This window comes from Haemorhous mexicanus, chromosome 10, assembly GCF_027477595.1.
Source record: "Haemorhous mexicanus isolate bHaeMex1 chromosome 10, bHaeMex1.pri, whole genome shotgun sequence".
Classification (NCBI taxonomy): Eukaryota; Metazoa; Chordata; class Aves; order Passeriformes; family Fringillidae; genus Haemorhous; species Haemorhous mexicanus.
The window spans coordinates 10,942,899-10,961,447 of record NC_082350.1 but is presented as its reverse complement, the minus strand read 5'-3'; the positions used below and the strand labels follow the sequence as shown (position 1 = coordinate 10,961,447).

At 37.8% G+C, this 18,549-nt stretch overlaps 1 protein-coding gene across 1 annotated transcript in view; it reads right to left on the bottom strand.

The window, feature by feature from the left end:
* COL4A3 (collagen type IV alpha 3 chain) overlaps window positions 1-18,549 on the bottom strand; it is a 57,141-nt gene that overhangs the window by 27,440 nt on the left and 11,152 nt on the right. The window contains exons 4-23 of the mRNA XM_059855988.1: window positions 15,780-15,869; window positions 13,846-13,890; window positions 13,324-13,368; window positions 12,967-13,029; window positions 12,205-12,258; window positions 11,365-11,391; window positions 10,689-10,766; window positions 9,735-9,797; window positions 9,225-9,260; window positions 9,073-9,114; window positions 7,613-7,690; window positions 6,127-6,189; window positions 5,812-5,868; window positions 4,067-4,111; window positions 2,624-2,677; window positions 2,204-2,245; window positions 1,424-1,511; window positions 1,030-1,065; window positions 546-710; window positions 261-353 (exon numbers count right to left, since the gene is read on the bottom strand). Coding sequence (XP_059711971.1) covers window positions 261-353; window positions 546-710; window positions 1,030-1,065; window positions 1,424-1,511; window positions 2,204-2,245; window positions 2,624-2,677; window positions 4,067-4,111; window positions 5,812-5,868; window positions 6,127-6,189; window positions 7,613-7,690; window positions 9,073-9,114; window positions 9,225-9,260; window positions 9,735-9,797; window positions 10,689-10,766; window positions 11,365-11,391; window positions 12,205-12,258; window positions 12,967-13,029; window positions 13,324-13,368; window positions 13,846-13,890; window positions 15,780-15,869 — 1,264 coding nt within the window. The remainder of the gene's footprint in view (window positions 1-260; window positions 354-545; window positions 711-1,029; window positions 1,066-1,423; window positions 1,512-2,203; window positions 2,246-2,623; window positions 2,678-4,066; window positions 4,112-5,811; window positions 5,869-6,126; window positions 6,190-7,612; window positions 7,691-9,072; window positions 9,115-9,224; window positions 9,261-9,734; window positions 9,798-10,688; window positions 10,767-11,364; window positions 11,392-12,204; window positions 12,259-12,966; window positions 13,030-13,323; window positions 13,369-13,845; window positions 13,891-15,779; window positions 15,870-18,549) is intronic.

The window sequence follows — 18,549 nt, the reverse complement described above, 5'->3', positions numbered from 1 at the left end:
CAAAGCTCTACCAGTCTGTAGTAACTGCTTGTTCCAGTGAAGACAGTTCTGTACAACTGGCAGCACTGGCACATCACTGCTCTTCCAGTTGATGAAAGGGGAGGAAGACGTCTCACTATCCCTAATGAATGTTCTTAAAACTCTGAACTCAGCAAATGATTTAAAAGGTAAATTAAATTTTAAAAAATCTAACGAGGATCCATGATGATTACTAGATTGTACCTACTTCTACTTCTGAGTGACAGTTATCTGAGACTGACCTCTCATGCCAGTATCTCCTGGAGGTCCTGGAGGTCCTGTACACCCTGGCTCTCCAGGAAGTCCTGGCAGGCCAGTTCCAAATGTTACTCTACCTGTTAATGAAATGAGCATGGCACCATTACATTCAGACATTTCTCTACTTGCTAAGCAAGAAAAAAGTTGCAGGGATGAGCTGGAAACAATATTCTGATCCCTATGGGTCCCTTCCAACTTGAGATATTCAACAATTCATTTAAAAGAGAGAGCTACCTGGAAAAATCCAAAACACCTGCTACTAGAAGTACCTGGTTCTCCTGGAGGACCTGGCAATCCAACAGAACCAGGCCTGCCAGTAACACCAGGCAGTCCTGGAGGGCCTACTATACACAAGCCACTTTGTCCTCTCTCTCCTTTTGTTCCTTTTGGCCCAGGAAATCCTGGGGGACCTCTCATACCAGGTCTTGACACCCCTAAACAAAGGGGAAAAAATAAAAAAACAGAGTTAAAGAAGAAAAGGCATTTTAAAGCTAAGTAGTCTATAGAATGAGTGAAAGACAAACACACCAAGTTCATCTCACAAATATTTTTTATCTTGAAATATATTAATGAAAGTGAGAATCTACAGACATTTAAAAATGATCTTTACCTGAGTACTTGACCCACCAAAGCTCCTGAGTGACAATGTTTTAGCACTGAGAGATATTTTTAAAGTCACCTGAAATTAATATTTGACGAAGCTGATTCAGTGTAACAGACAGGAAGAACAATGTATTTTGTTATTGCAAATACCTGGTCTGCCAGCAGCTCCAGGAGGACCCTGTGGCCCTGCAAAAGCAAGGTATTAAAAACTTGAGTTAAACCACTTTATACTCTATGAAGTCACTGTTCAATAGCATTGAATACAACCTTTAATCTTTTGCATTTTAAACTTAAAATTTAAAATAAGAATCTGGTTTTGCCTGAGTAGGCATCTACCACTCATGCAACTATTGCATACTGGCAATTATTTTTAAGGGTAAATAATGCTAAAAATCAGTCTCAGGATACATTTCAAGTCAGCAATTACATGTGAGTCTAGGAAATATTATTGTAAAGGCAGAAGGTTGCTGAAAATGTACTTTGCAATAAGCTCTTTGAGTGGACTGTTTTTACTACAGGATTGTAATTCTGATATCCCACTCACCAGGCATGCCACGTTGACCTTTTGGTCCTGGAGGTCCGGGGGGTCCTTCATCCCCTTTTTCACCAACCACATAATCGTAATACTCCGTCTCAAGAGAAAGGTGGTAAGAAAAGAAAGAGTTGCAAGAATTAAAAGAGAAGCACAGTACCTCACACTGAACACTTGATTAAAGCAATGTTTTGATCTCATTCATAATTTTGATGTTCTGACACCACAAGATCTTACTAATTACAAGCAACCAGAAACAAAATCAAAATTGTTATTAGCAGCAGTGTTTTTTTAGTACTCTGTCAAACACTTCAGCTTTTTAAAAGGCTATTTCTTCTGAAGAATTTAGGCAGAAGGTTTCTGTTAGGTGCATATGGGTCCTTTATGAAAGCTAGTAGGGAGACAGTATGACTAGACAGGGAAACAGTACTCATACCAACTTGCTTTTTTTAAAAAGTGTTCTTAGGATTTTAAAATTAAGGCCACCCATTCTGGAAGTGATTAGAAATTGATTTAAATATTAACTCCTGTGAATTTTTGTAGCTGTTCTTTGACAGTCCAATCTCCTGACCAAATTTCTGGATCCAGGGGAGGTCTAGCAAGGCACAGATACTGTATGCAACTCCATAAGAAAGATCTCATCTGTGTGAGAGTCACAGCAATATCAGTACTTTGAGAAAGCCATGCCTGATTAGAGCATCACAGGACATCCATTATTGCCTCATGCAAACAATTTGGATTTTTCTTATTATAAGGGTTTAGAAAAATGATATGAAGGAAATTTATACTTACTCGACCACAAGCTCCAGGTGGACCAGGGTTTCCTTTCATCCCCTTCATCAGAGAACAGAGATAGGTTTTTTTCATTAAAAACAATATATGGAATTACATTTACCCACTGTTACTTCAGTTCATCACTCAAAACTTTAAAGAAAAACAACTGCTCCTGACCAGTCCGTCACCACCCTGTCTCTGTTCCTTACAAAACTATTCAGCTGCATACACCAAAACCTACAGGACTCATCAGCAGACAGATGGACACCAGTTCAAACACATGGTTTGTTACAGCTGATCCATTCCCTATTCCATTATACCCTTACTCGTTATCTCTTAGGCCAAGTGAGACATATTATATACACAATGATAAATAATAACCTCCAAACATACCTTAACCTCGTCCTCAAAAGCAATAACAAAACAATTGGACAATACCTTGGCTCCTTGCCTTCCAGCCACTCCTGGCTTGCCCTGTTCACCCTTTTGTCCCTGCAGGTGACAGTACACAATTTTTTAAGGATATAATCTAATAATTTTATAATCTTTTAGCACTGACAACAGTAAGATCTGAAATGTAAAGCTTTAATCTTTCATGGTGATGGCAAAGTGAATGCAATTTGCTGAGGAGAAGAAACTGCAGTGAAAGACCCAGTTTGAGGTACAGCTCCATGTCTGTAGCAAAAGCTGCAAGTGTCCCATCCAAAACTGCATTTATTACAGCACACTAACAGTCCCAAGGGAAGCTGCTCTGCATGGCACAAGTGTAGGAGTCTCTGATCTGTTCTCCCTCTGCAAATTATTTCTGAAGGGGAGAAACTGAACACAATGCAAGACTCTCCCATTCAACACCCTCCCCCAGAACTCGCTCAGTCTGCGCAATGCTGCTGATCTCAAGAGGTGTCAGCAGCACCAGGAGGGAAAACAGTGCAGACTAAGCCTTTCTGCAAGGGAATACAGGCAAGGGAGAGGGACTCCTTGGAGACTCCTGCAGTTGAATAAAATACTAGTGAGTAAAGCTGAAATGGGAACAGAGCAATGACACAAACTTTTCTTTTTGTTAGCTGAGGCAGTAGAGCTTTGTGGTCTGTCATCCAGTGTGCCTTGTCAGACTGGAATGTGTTTAGACTGCCTGTGAAGGTCATTTTAGCATGACAAAGATGATGTTATAGTAAGATACATGTGCAATAGGCTATTCTGGCAGTAAGAATTTTGGTAAGATATTTATAAGGTCACTGCAAATCTAATGATGTTGTGAAAGTAGAGCTGAAGTAAAAAGAACTGATACTTAACCAATTGAACACAGTATTTCAGACACATTTGAACAACTCCAACTTTTAAATTAGTACACAAATTAGACTATTTTGCTTCTAAAATGGCATACTTTAAGAACTATATGTTGACAAAATTACAGTCTAATAGCTATCAGGCATCCTGTTCCAGGCCAAGACAGCCATGACCCTGACAATAAGTTTTCTTTGTAAAACAATGTCTTTGATCCTAGTGATTAAAAACTATTCATTTTTCTTCTCAATTTATGTTAAAGGGAAGGTATAACTCTTTTTCAAAAATTTCAATGTGACTAACCAGAAAAAACTGAGAGTTTTTCTTAACTTGGAGTGTGTCTCAAACTCATTAGACAGTCAGCAGCAAGCAACAGGTCTTTTCATTTGACAGAGAAGCAATGACATCCATGAACGGAGCCTCTTTCTCCTGCACATAAATCTGTGAGAACATGGTGTGTTCCAAGGCCAGCTGCATGTGTATGTAAATCAACATTTTGAAATACATTCCACAGTGAGAGAGCTGTGACAGGAAGACAAAATTGTCCTAAACAGATGACTATCACTTAGAAAACATTTAGAAAACTTCCTTCATTACCGGTAAGCCAGGTGGACCTGGGGCACCTTCTTTTCCAGGCTTCCCCTACAAAGGAAAAATGTAAAATAAACAATTTAAAGTGAGGATATTACATTCAAAGAGCATAGCAAATTGATGCTGTGCACATAACTGTAAACTGCAAACTGTAAAAAGCCATTAAGGTTATTTTAAAGCATTCATTGATCATAACTGAAGTTCACAAAACTCTACAAAACAGGTAGTCAGAGATTCCACTGACATTTCTTCTCCTGTGGAGGATTATTTGTGTCAGACTCCAGTAGTACAAAGTTCCAGGCAAGTGCAGAAAGCTTGGTGCAAAATCAGGTTCTTGCAGAAACAAGGCAAACAATAAAACAATGGAGCAGCAAGCAGCCGTTCCCTTGGTGATCTTGGAAGGACACTGAAGGAAAACTCTCTGAACCCCATTTCCTGTATGGGACAACTTGAGGTGAAATTACTTAATGGAAAGGAATAGGGAGTGCACTTCAAAGGTATCTGAAGCAAGGCAGAATATGGAAAAGTGAAAACAGAAGGAGGCAGCATGTCAGAGGTATCTGCTGCTTTCCACAGCCCATTTGGCAGTGTCTGCTGGGATCCTGTATCTTACGTGGCAACAAGAAACAATTGTTTGAGCAATTCATAACAAAATAAGGAGACAAAGGGAAGAGAGGCAAAAAATACTGCATGACAGGACAAGGCTTTTGCAAGCAGAAGAATGTGAAAAACACAGAAGATGGAGGATTAATAACACACTTTGAATAGCAAGAACTTCTAAAATGTTACACTAGTAACTCGCATTGAAATTTTCATTATGTGTAGAATCATAAAAATAACAATCAAGTTTCTCTCTAACATCATCATTTTTATAGCACCATACAACTGAGGAAAGAGCAATCATCAGGTTGTACCAGGGTCTTGTCTTGCTATCTTTCCTTGTGGAAAAAATGTAACCACAAAAAGTAGGAGAAAAGTTTCAAAAATATATACATTTGGATTGAATGAAATATTTCATTTGAAAATTATTTTTTCTTAGCATTGCTTTCATAATGTATTCAAAATCTGTATTCAGAAAAAGTTGCAAAACATTGATCTTTTTTACTAATTTAGGGTTCTCCTCTGTTTATTTATCATTAAGTTGTTATGAATTAGTAGTTTTAGTTACTAAGACCCTGTCTCTGTCATTGATTAGTTTTCATCTGAAAGTTTGAAAGGCATTTGAATGAAAGTAATAGCTTTCCATTAATTATCTTCCAAAAAACATATATATAATCAGGAAAATTGTATTTAATATTAATGCTTTTTTAATAAATATTTTTTCATACACTATGCTGTTAAGGAAGTAACTCTTAGGCAACTTACTTCCTATCTCCACACAGCTCCTGGTTGAACATACTAATTTAAGTCTGCTGCCTTAAGTAAACATGGTGTTTTCTCTTCTACTTATACCTTTGCATTACAAAGCCAGTACATGTCTAGCAGAGCACTCTTTTACTAAGTTTTAACAGCAGAACCTTTATAGCAAAAAAAAAAAAAAAGCATCCTCACAATTAACTGACCTTCACTCCAAGTACTCATGTAAGTACAGTCACTTGACTTCCAGCTCTTGTCTAGTTTACTGCAGGAAAGAACTTTTGAATCTTAGCAAATTTGCTCTGAGTAGCAGCAAGACAAAAACTGGACAGCAACAGTATTTCAAAACTGTTTTTCAGAAAGGACTAACACATGTGTTCAATGTTTGCACACACCTGTGCTCCTGGTTCTCCTCGGTCACCCTTTTCACTTTGGGAATCACCAACTGGCCCCTGGAACAAAACCACACTGAGGATACTCATGTTCTGAAATTCACATTTTTTAAGTTAAATATGTATTTTATAATTTTTTTATCTTTAAAAAAATACAGTTGGAATGCTATTAATAGGTATTTTATTCTATTCATTAGTTCTATTCTTGTTACTAAAAGTTGAAATAATTAGTGTAAATACTGGGCTGTAAAGAGTAGCATTAACTGGGTGATGCTGTCTGAACATCTGAATTTAAGGGATTTACTTTTGTTCACTTACTGTAAACCCCATTGGCCCTGGGAGTCCTCTTGATCCTTTTTCTCCTTTTTCTCCTTTCAAGTCCTATTACACAGAAAAGAAGATCTCACTGTGGTGTCGGATTTTTCCATGCTTACCATTTCAGTCTGGTTCTACAGAGAGGAAATCCTTCTGTCACCAGCAAGATTCTTGAGCAGAGATGGTTCTACTCATACGATTAAGAAGCAGAAACTTTGTATCAGTGTAAGTCTGATGTTTGAAAAAGAAACGGTTTCTACACATTTCAGAATAGAGCTAGATCAAAACAACCTACCTGTGACTGCGTGCAAAAGAACTGCAGTAAATATCCCCACAAATGGCAGCAAGAAACAAACCCAAATAAACCTTTGTTGCTTCACTGGAACTAGAGTTACTTCCAAACATAATTGTAGTGGCTACCTACAGTGTCCTTGTCTCTATGGGTGCAAGATTAGATTACGCTATAGTGTAGCACCACTGGGCCACATCCTAAAGTCACTGTAAGGCCAAATTTCATTGTCTATTTATTACCTGGTTAGACTCATGTGCCAAAGTATTTATGGAAGGAGTTTTGAGAAGTTTCTAAACAATAATGCCCCATGTTCCTGAAAAATTGCCATTATTTCATGATATGCCACCACAGCTGTGACTGGAAAGTGCTCCAGGTGCTCTGTATTTGATCTAAACAGGGAGAGCTGGTGCGCCTAAAAGCTGCACCTTGCTTCTGCAATCTCTCTTCCCTCCTCAATTCAGTCTTGATGTAAAACTCACTTTTATTTCAGCACATAAGGGAGAGGAGCTTTGGCTGACTCCATAGATTAGATGCTAATTCCATAAGAAAAATGGAATCAAGAACACACAGAAGACTTGTCCTGTTAATATGCAAATACTAATAATTCTGTCAGCTACTGCTGTTTAATTTCTATATAAGGATACAATGCAAGAATTTTAATTCACAAAGCAATACTTAAAGCTGAATCAGACAATTTCCTTCCATATTTATTGTCTCTCCAAAACTGTCCATTATTACTCAGGTTTCAGTAAAAGTAATGAGAAAACAAACTACAAAATGTACATGAACATGTTGTAAGCTTTTGTGAAACACTGGTAGCTCAGAGTCTGACATTCTCAATGCCAAGAACCAGAGGTCAACACAGCTGTGGCTTTGATAGCCATTCAGAACATCCATGTGGATTTGGTGAGGCAGAAGTGATTTACTCTTCATGTACTCAGAGATCCCCAGCATGGGGTACTGGTAAGCAAGAAGCATTTCACTGGCACGTGCAGATGTGCACGTGAGCACACAGGCTCAGCCAAGCTGGCTCCACACAGACACTCTTAGAGAGCTTAGAATCTAATTAAACAAGTCTGAGAAACATTAGGATGGGTAAAAGGAAATGTTATCAGAGCAGTGAAGATGAAAATGTCCTCTCCAAGTAGAACCTAGTCAGATGGCTTATCTGAATGTGATGTTTAACAATTTCACTACCGTCATGTTGTCTGGTCCAGTTAACGTCACAATGACAGTTCCTGGGGGTCCAGGGGGTCCAGTTAACCCAGTGTCACCCTTGGAAGAAAACAAAAACACACTGCTTGTAATTTGCTCTATTTTTCTTTATTTCAAATTACTACTACTATACTTTTGATATCATGAAAATTCTTCTGTCATTACACTCAGCCAATTATTCAGCTAACACTTACCTTTGTTTGCCATTTAAATTCCAGTAAAAAAGACATATGGAAGATTTAACCTTTCCCTAGCTGATTATTACAAAAATTAATATGCTGATATCTGTTAAAGTTTCTGGAAACAACCTAAATTTTTAATCCTGTCTATTTGATATAAAACTATTTTGAATCAAGCAAAAATAGCTCCTTGACTACAATATTTATCTCTATTTAATTATGTCAATCAGTAAATTACATGAACTGTCATTGGTGACATCCCCCAAACTGCAGTCTAGGTATTCCAGGGAGATCACAGAATCATGGTGCTAACAGACAAAACAAGCTTTCATGTGTCCTTCACTGACAACCTAAGTAGTGAAGTGCACCTTTTCATTATCTTTGAGAACTGGGAAAGTCCTCAGTGTGATCTTTCCTGTGGACCTCATCAAAACAATATCCACAATTTTCAGTGATTTTAAGCCAGGAATGCTTTTGCATGAATTTGCAGCAGAACAGCAAAGAATGTGTCACTCCTTCATAAGGAAGCAAGATGCTCCATGGTCACCTGAGCTACTGCTAATGAATAACCAGGTTTATAGGCTGGTTTTTTGTTTTTTTTTCCCAGGAAACTCCTAGCACATTCCTGATGGTGATTACAATGTTAAAACTGAATCTCTGCAGGTCAGTTAGCATAATTGTGAGATGTCCTAATCTCTTGCAAGAATATTCAGATTAACTGCAACAGTCTTGCAACTGCAGGCTGGGTGCTGAGAGACAATGTGGGCATTTGTAGTAATTCCTGGCTTAATGTCAATTACATGGAATACAAAGTAAGTACATGAAAGACAAGTTATCCCATTTTTATTCAAAACCTGGGAGTTTTTTGTATCACAAGGGCTGACACTGAAAATACATTGGACAGAAGTTGTGAGACTACAAATGCTACATATTTACCACTGTTTATTTGCTTAGAGAAGCATTTAGGAACACTACACAAAGTACATATATTAATTTAATGCTATTTGCTAATAAATATTAATTACTGGCTTCTCTTCAGTGTCTAATCTTCTGTCTGGACGTTTATCTCATTGGCTCTTATGCAAAAACATTTTGACCTTAGAGAACATTGCCATGTTTCCATTTTTCAACAAAAGACTCCCACGTATATACTGAAAATTTGCATTTTACAGGACTTCCCCAAACATTCCACCATAGCAAATCAGAAAATGCAGAAAACAGAAACAAAACTTATAAAATGTTTAAAGCTTCTTATTAAATTACCTTCCTTCCTTTGGCTCCTATTACTTTCAATCCCATAAGACCCTGAAAAATAACCCCAAATGTTATTTTTTTTAAATTGTACAAACACTTAAACATGGGTTGATTCATGTTACACAACAGTGGTTTTCATTTTTTTACCCATCTGAGACTACCTTAGGTCCAGGAGGTCCTGGTTTCCCTGGCATGCCCTACAAAACAGGAAAACAAAAACGTCAGCTAGAAACTTACAATCTTGTTCTCTGATACAAGTGTTCTGAAGTACCCAACTTCCACAGAACATATAGCCCATTTTTACTCTTTCCCTCACCTTTACAACTGCAAGCTGTTGTCAGTGGGTGACAGATTGTTCACTCAGTATAGTTGCAAACATATGCATCTCTCAATGTTATGCATATTAGTATTTGACGTGAATTAATAGATAGCTATTTGAAATTAAAATTTATGCCTACATGGACAAGGCATGCTTCTAAAAATATAGAAATTATCATGCATAAAAATAATCAACAGCAAAACATCAGATGTGTGCAGAAAAACATAGTTTTTACATACACATGTGTCTAGACCTCAAATAAGTTTGAGAGAGTCAAGTACTTGTATCTGTGTAATCCCATAGGGTTTAGGGGAAATCAAAGGTCAAAGTAACAAGTGAAACAAATTCATACTAAAGGTCCTGGAGGGCCCTGTGGTCCAAGTTCCCCAGGATATCCTTGAGCACCCTGGGCACCCTGCATATTAAAAAAGAAACAGGAATAAACCTCCTGGCAAGATTATGAGCAAAATACAACACTAAAGTCAATGAACTGAATGAGAAACAGAGGAGCAGCTCTGCTTCTGGATTTCCTTTTCCTGTCTCAGGGAAACACAGAAGTATAATTCTTCCGCACTGCTTCATTATTTGGCATATGTTTTGAAACACGAGAAAACATCTGTTCTAAAAGTAAACTACTCAAGTGAGTAAGGATGTAAGTAAGTCTTCTGAGAAATGTGGACTCAATCCATATGGTCCTATTAATGCCTCTAATAATCCTTCAATGCTTCAAATATTCCATGCAATAAATCCTATACTTTAAAGCTTTTTTCAAAGAAATGGAAAATGAAACATTTTTGTTTTCTTTTTAATTTAATGCTCTCTGTTGATTCCAATAGTCAGAAGAAATGTCAGCCCTGCCTTCCTGTATAAATGTTCATTCTTGAAATATGGACCATTCTTTCCTTTGTTAGTACTCTAGAAGTTGAGCTGGTCTGTCCTGTTCAGTCTTAACTTTGATGGGAATTTTAGCAGTTGGACTGCAGATGGCCATTATAGGTCCCTTCCAGTTGAACTATTCTATTCTGTATGTGTAGGGGAAAACTCATAGATCTGTGACCAGTTTCTCTCCCTACCTGAAGTACTGTTTTTCTGCAATCTGACTGGCCTGCAAACTGACTGGTTTTGGTTTAGAAATCAGTGACACAATTTCAAAAAACCACTGTATCAATATTAAGTAAATAATACACTTAAGTAATGTAAAATACCAAACATTTTTAATTCACACTTGTGTTATATAGAATGTGTTTATACTTATAACTGTATATTTTTATACATATCTATCTCAGCACCCCTCATTTTGAGTTACCTGGAGACCAGGCATTCCTGGTAATCCAGGATCACCTTTTGCACCATACTCTTGGCTATATCCCTCTGCAGGGTACCCCTGGACAATTAGATAAAAAGAAACATAAAAAGTTATGCTGTAGAACTCTGTAGTGCAACAAATCTTCTAATACAGTTTGTAGGGAAATAAGCAACATCAGAATTGCATAATGATGGAAACTGTCTACTATGGATAGTCTACCTTTAAAAAAGATTTTATGAAACCAAATATATCTTTTGTAAGCCTTTCAGTTCTGTTAGGAGCAGTCTTTTCAGATATACCTACACTACTCATGCACAATCCTTGTTTTCAATTTATTTTTGTTACTCTTTATTGCTATAAAACACTCTCCAGTGCATCTGCAGATTTCCATATGAATTCATAAACTGTTTGGGGGAGGAGCTTAGTTTTATGTGTGCTTGAAAGTGTTAAATTAATTACATGCAGTAACAGTAGTTTGAGGGGGAAAAAATTATTGACCATTTTGCAACCTGAGGTGAATGCTACTAGGACAAAGGAAGCACCAAACTTCGTGGTTTCTTCTTCTGGAAGATAAACCTTTTGTTTCCCATGAATGGAGTTGTAAAGAGCAACAAACATACACACAAATTGTTGATAACCAATAAATATTTCATGTAATATCTTGCAAAAAACTGACCTTCTCTCCTTTGATACCAGCAACTCCCTAGGAAGAAGAACAATCATATTGAAACAGAAAAATAAGAGTGCTGAAATAACACACATTAAACAGTGTCTAAGATTGGTGCTCTTTGGGTGATTTATTTTCATGAAGAAGGTGCAGAGCCAGGTTCATGTTTACTGGGCCAGGCTTCAATTTAAGAAGAAAGGGCATATTGTTTAAAAATAGTTAATCTCACAGGTACAACTCTACAATTGAAGGCAGAACAGCTTTGAAACCTGATCTTAATAAATGAATAAACAAAATCAGCAAAGCTGGTAAAATAAAGATCATATTCATAAGTTATTAGATTTGAAGCCACTGGAACTTAAAAGACAGCATTCCTTTTCCATTCATTTAAAAGAATCTCTTTCGAACACATTTCTACAGTAAAAAAAAACCCAAATCCTGCGATCAAAGCAGTGTACCCAGAGTGAGAAGTTCTAGGTTTAATTCCTGGTTCTTAATGACTTAATTAAGCCATTATTTCCTCAAATATACTTAGGCATGAACTGGAACTGCAATCTCTTAAATATATCTTGGACACTTTTGGGAAAAATTTTCATGAGTATCCCATGAGAGCTAATTCCACTCAATGAATTTCATGCAGTCACTAGCTAAGAAGTTGAGGCCCAACATGTAGACAATAAAGCATTACTTTTAACTTTGGTCTCTTTATGACACAGTTTTTATGCTAATAAAATGGGGATACCTATATATTTCTCCTGTTGTCAGTGTGAGCTAGCATGAGGCTTTACTCTCCTTCAGGGACTGGCTTTGTGTGGTAGGAATGCACACAATCATGAATTTCACACTTACTGGAAGGCCTGGAGCACCTCTTCGACCTGGAGGACCTGGAAATCCTTGGTCACCCTGAAAGTAGTATCAGTGATAATACATTTTATGGTTTATTATTTGGCCTGATTTTGTCAAATGATCACAGAAGTTTTCTATCCTATCACACTAAGTGCACTGTGAGTTCATGATCACCGTATTTTGCTAGAAGAGGATTTTTCTTGCATTTTATGCAGCTTAACTTCTATCCTAGACTGTTCAGATTAGTTCACAGTTTCAGTAGAAATCAATGATTTTCTGTAGTAGGGATTATTCTGACTTCTTTCAGAATGCTCATAGAGGAAAGAAAACCTGGCAAATCTGCTACTTAACATTGAGCCTTTTCACTTAATTACTTTCAGGATTTATGAATTGCCAACTGCAAGCTAGATACTGGCAAAATAAAATGGATTAACTATCTTCTTTATAACCCATTGCAACAAAAGGAGAGTTGGACAAGACTGATTAGGTCTCCTGGATTTAATGAAAAAAGTATTATCTGTCAAAATATCAAATGTTATTCTTTTCTTGTAGCCCAGGCCACTAGAATGTATTATTTAAGAATTTATTTTGCACAAAAAAGTAGCACTTTTCCTCTCTCTGGTCCCATGACACAAGTTTTTCTAGCTGATAAAGTCACAAAGCAAAACAAATCAAAGCTGTAGATTGGGGGAAATTTAGATCACTTTTTGTCCATTCCCATGCACAGCCAAAAGCAATCTCCAGAACACTCAGCTTGGTTTGTACCTTTGTGCCATTGCATCCTGGAACACCTGGTAGCCCAGGAGGACCAACAGTTCCTGGTTCACCCTAAAAGAAGCATGAAATTGACACAAGCTTTATTTTTGTACATTCATATTGCCTTACAGAAACACTGAAAGAGTTTATGTTGGAGCAATGTTTCACAAGACTTGACAGATTACAATGTATTCTTAAATCATTACAATGAACAAGAATTGCTGATGCCAAGATTTTTATCTCTAGGCCAATTGACAGAGACAATGCTGATGCTGAGACTAGAGTGAGCACATTGAGCTGAGGATAATTGTGCACTAAAGACTGAAGTAAGAGAGAAATGGTTAAATCAGTTTCATTTTTACTTACAGGAAGGCCTGGAGGACCTGAAAATCCAGGTATTCCTGGGACTCCCTAATGATATTAAACCAGATAAATAATATTATGAATATAAAACAAAAGCTCATTAGGCAATTTTTATTTGATTACAGTCATATTAAGAATGAATGCAAGTACGATTCTATTAAAAGATCATTACTTCCTTAATTCTTCTGACTGTGAACCAAGCATTATAGTTATACACAGGTAACACACACTGGTTTTGCCCACAGGGAAAAAACCCAAACAACTCTTTGTGGTATTCTAGTCTGACTTTTTCACTGAATACCCAAATATTAAATACATACAGCAACAACCTTGGATGTAAGGTGCAGCAAAAGGGCAAAAGTTCTAAAAATAAATAATACTAGTACATACACTGTGTCATAAATTTTAACCATACTTTGAAATCAGACATAATGTTTTGCTTTTATTTTCACAAATTATTGAACCAAGTTGGCAATTAGCATGACATTTAATACATGTAAGTTTGTTTAAAATGCAAACACTTACTCGGATACCTTTGGGTCCAACTAAGCCTGTAAGCCCTGGAGAACCCTAGAGCAAAAATGGAAAGTGACATTTTTTGGTACATTTCAATTGAGAAAGAGCTCATAAATGTCAACAGGACACGCAATATTTTCAATATCAATAGCAATATGTGCACACAAAACCACCTATAAAAAAAAAAATTTATTGGCCTATTACAGTCAATAAAGGAAACAAGAATTCCGTACAACTTGCATAAATTGTGGTGTCGTTCCTTCCCTTTCAGTGTTTCCAGGGGATGTATCACAGAATGCTTCAAGTTGGAAGGGACCTTATGTAGTTCCAACCCCCTGACATGGGCAGGGACCCCTTTGACTAGAAGGAATTGCTCAAAGCCTCATCCAACTTGGCCTTGAACTCCCAGGGGTGGGGAAACTGTGTCAGTGTCTTACCACCCTCCTACCCTCATAGTGAAAAAATATCTATATTTCATCATAGGGCCAGACAAATAACCATTTATATTGAGAAAGCAGGTGCTATGGATTTGGTCAAACTGAGTCCTGGAAGTGCTTCCCTGTGAGGGAGAAGCTGGGAGGTTCCCAGATAGGGGTGATGTCCACCAGATCAGATAGATGTATGTACTCTCACCTGCACTGCTGAGCATGGAAAGGAAGCCCAGGAGCAAGCTGAAAGGGGGCTAAGCAGGATGGGAGAGCAAGGCTGAAGGAAGCCAGCAAAGAATGCCACAGTGACACTGCACCATCTGCACAGAACCTGCTGGAATTCTTTCAAGATGCTTAGAGCTTTAGTATTAGCAAAAAATTTTACCATTCCCAGAAAGGAAATGGAAAATGTGAAGAACATCATAGCTTCTAAAATCCTGGGCCACATTCCATTTCAGACAATGTAGAGGCATTGGACACAAGAGGCTTACTGGCACACACTACAACAAGTGGCAATTCAGGCTAATAGAGGTCTTCTTGCTAGATAAACTAGCCTTACTTTTTGCCATTCTTATAGAATTATTATCACTTACTAGAAGGGAAATGCTGTACCAAACACGTCAATGAGTTCAGATAAAGGTCTCATCAACACGTATCAAATCTACATGAGTATCACTTCCAGAAAGTATTGTAAAAATAAGATAGGACAGAATAATGCAACAGTACTTAAAAAAATGAAAATTATAAAACCCATTTGGTTAAATGGGTTTATAGTAAAGTGCTGTAGCCACATTAGTGCAGGTCTTAGACATGATCTGGTTGTGGCAGCACCTTCCTGATTCACTGAGTTCACACCATATTTACACAAAAAGTAAGTTATTCACCAGAGCAAATTTATTGATAACAGCAAGATTATGCATAAAATGCTTTTAATGCACAATTTTTGGTTTTTCTACTCATGCAGGAGTTATTGAAAATTCATATTCAGCCTCAGTTTAGGCATACAGGAAAGAAAGAAAGCTCAAGCCACTGAAGCCACTCCATATTGCAGGCAACCAGGTATTTCCTAAACAGGCCAAGATTTATCTTAAAAAGCATGTTTCCCTTCAAATATTCTTCAATCTATTTTTCATATTTGTCTCATTAGTAGCTTGTTTACTTTCTTTTCTGCAACAAATGTCAAGATGTTAATTGATACTAAGACAAAAACTGAGGTATGCTGCAAAAATCTGTCTAGACCCTTGTTCATTGTCTGGCAGTTTAGTCCAGCTGCTTTAGCACTGGCCAATGGACAACTGACAACAAAAGTCCATGGTTTTTTCAGCTCTACTCTGATGCAGTAAAAATGACCTTTGCAGCTGATGACCAAATAACATCCCTACCAAATGGGAAGCTCTGAGACAGGTTTTGGTTTGGTTTTGTAAAACAGAATTGTCTACACAGCCATAGCTAACTTTCACTATCATGCACAGTAATTTCTCTGTGTGTATCTCTCTGTCTCACTTACATACCTACCTTTGGTCCCTGTGGCCCTGGAGGCCCTTCTGGACCAGGAAAGCCTCTTTGACCAGGTGGACCAGGAACACCAGGAAAGCCTTTTTCACCCTGAAAACATTAAAATAATTAAACTCTTCAAATATCTATGAATTCTCCTTTTGATAGCTTATTTCTGAGGCATTCATTACTTTCAGTACCCCTTGGCTTCCTGCTGTTGTGGCAGATCCACTGTCCTTAGCAACACTGACCTGTTTTTGTGGTCCATCTCTGGGCTGCCTCAGCCCCACGGCACCACCTGCTTGTAAGTATGGCTGAATTATCAGAGCACAAGATAGTGCTCAGGATTTTGTAGAGTATGGAAGTTAGCTGACAGCATGAAAAGTTTAAGAAAGGAGATGATATGTATTCCTTATTAATATTTCTGTATTGTGTTTAGTGACACAAATTGAGAGACTTAATAGCTGCTTGTCACAGCACATGCCACAGCACATGTAGCAGTTGAGACAGCCACAATACACAGAGTATCATCACACAACTGCAGAAAGCTTCAACCCAGACAGAGCAACACCTCACCACTTCAGAAAGCTCCAAGCCTCTGCCCCTCTTGTTGTTCAGCCCAGCCTTTCATCCCCTCCTGTTGCTGCACTGCCCCTGTGTGCCCTCTGCTCCCTTTGGTGGTTGGTCAGTGCCCCTGGGCACTCCATGGCTCATTGCTGTCAGTGCTGCTCACCTGCTGCTCACAGCTGTGCCCACTGGGGATGAGGCTGGGCCAGCCCCACTCCCAATCACCACAAACCGTGTGCCTACAGCTTCTGCTGTACAGCAAGGTCACTTCCAAACCATCAATTTCTCTTCATGAAAACCAAGGAAGAAAACAGTGGGAGTCAAATGCAACAAAACCATTCAGACAGACTAAAACCCCTTGCTTTACATGACAAATATCTTAATTTTTTTCTGAATCTCAGAGATTAAGACACCAAATTACTTTTTCACGTGTTTTATTTTAAGATCAAATTCAAATAAATAATTAAAAGAAACAAAATTGAAGGTATGGAAACAGAATACAGAAGGCTAAGCTAGAGTGAAAGGGGCATTTTCAGTTTTTTATTTAAATGTAGAAGATGCAAGTCTTAACTTGGTTTAAATGAAATGTTTCAAGCCTGGAAGCTCACGGAAAAGGTGTTTCAGCCCTTCAGACAGCAGCAATTTTACATGCAAAAATGTAAAATTGCTGCTGTCTGAAGGGCTGAAACACCTTTTTTTAGAGCATGCTCATTTTTACATCAGTGAAGAGCTGCTGGTTCAAGACCTTTTACATCACAGCATGATATGGGAGAGAGAGAACAGGATTATCAATTCTCTCAGTGCCAATTTTCTTTTTGCCTTATAGAAAGTTATGCAAAGAAAGCATGTGAACTTCTGCTGTGGCAAAGTTTGAGCGTCCTATTCGATGTACAAGACAGGAGCCAAGAGATGTCTCTGGGAAGCCAAAATATTCTGGCTTTTCCCTGCACCAATTCTTCCTTCTCAAAATCCCACAAACTCACCAGATTTTAAATAGCTTCTGAATGAAATAAAAAATTTAAAAATAGTAATTATATATATTTGTATCTCTCAAGATAGAATGTAATCCCATAATACTTTGACACATATAAAATAGGAATTGTATTATTAAGCGTGTGTGAGAGCTATATAATAAATCGGCATAGCTTTATATAAAAAATAATTTATTTCCACTGTATGTTCTGTAGCAGCATCCCAAGGTAGGAGGACGAGTGCTATCCCAGGATGAGCCGCTGGAGGGGGTTCGGTACCAGCTCCCAGGAAAACCAAACTCCCTCCGCCTGCCCGTGCCGAGAGCCACGCGGTGCTGCCTGAATCCAGAGCAGCACTGCGCTCTCCTGACAGCTTCACGGCCCCCTCTAGAGAAAAGGCAACTTTAGCTACACTTTCTTCTTGGCAGATCAACAAGATCTGAGGATTTTCAGGTTGGAAAATTCTAAACACTGAATCATGACCAAAACATGTTGATTAATGTCATTATTCTAATTTTCTGCATGTAAAACTTCATCAGTCTAAACAATTATTTACTCTTAGCCACAAATTGCTCTGTTATTTTCCATGGAACTGATAAAGACAAATTGTAGGTGTCCATTCTTATTAATATTTCTCTTTTAGTGGTCAGCTTATTTTTTTCTAGGTTTTCAACTGGTTTCAATTTCACTGTTTAGGACAAAGTCAGGTTAGATCAACTAGTAATATGAAAAATAAATAGGGAGATTTTACTAAAAATATTAGTATTTTCCTTTCCCACTTATTAATAGATATTTTAATAATGAGCATATTTACTTCCAAATAAATTTTCTCCAGCTTCATAAAAGCAGATAGGACCAATCAGTGGGACTAATCATAATCCTAGATCTTTATAGATGTCTGAAATCTGTTGATAAGGTTTAGTATGTCAACTTCTGTGTTCATGGCTCACCTAAATTGCAACCATGACTTCTTCAATAATGCCCCTTTCATTTGTGAATCAACTGTTCTTCCAACTGCGAGCAGGAGTTCCAAAGAATTTTTGGCATTTGTGTAATTTAGGTTTGTCTAAAAGCCACTCAGAGCCTCTGCCAAGCTGCTATTGGCAACAGGCAGAGCTGTGGATCTGTTACTGCTGATGGATTTGCTGCTTCTTCAGTGCTGGCAAGGTGTTTGTGATTAGGACCCAGAAACTCTTGCCCTGCTTCATCTGCAAGAAGTTTATCTGTTTGATGCCAGTGTCTGCAACTTTTCT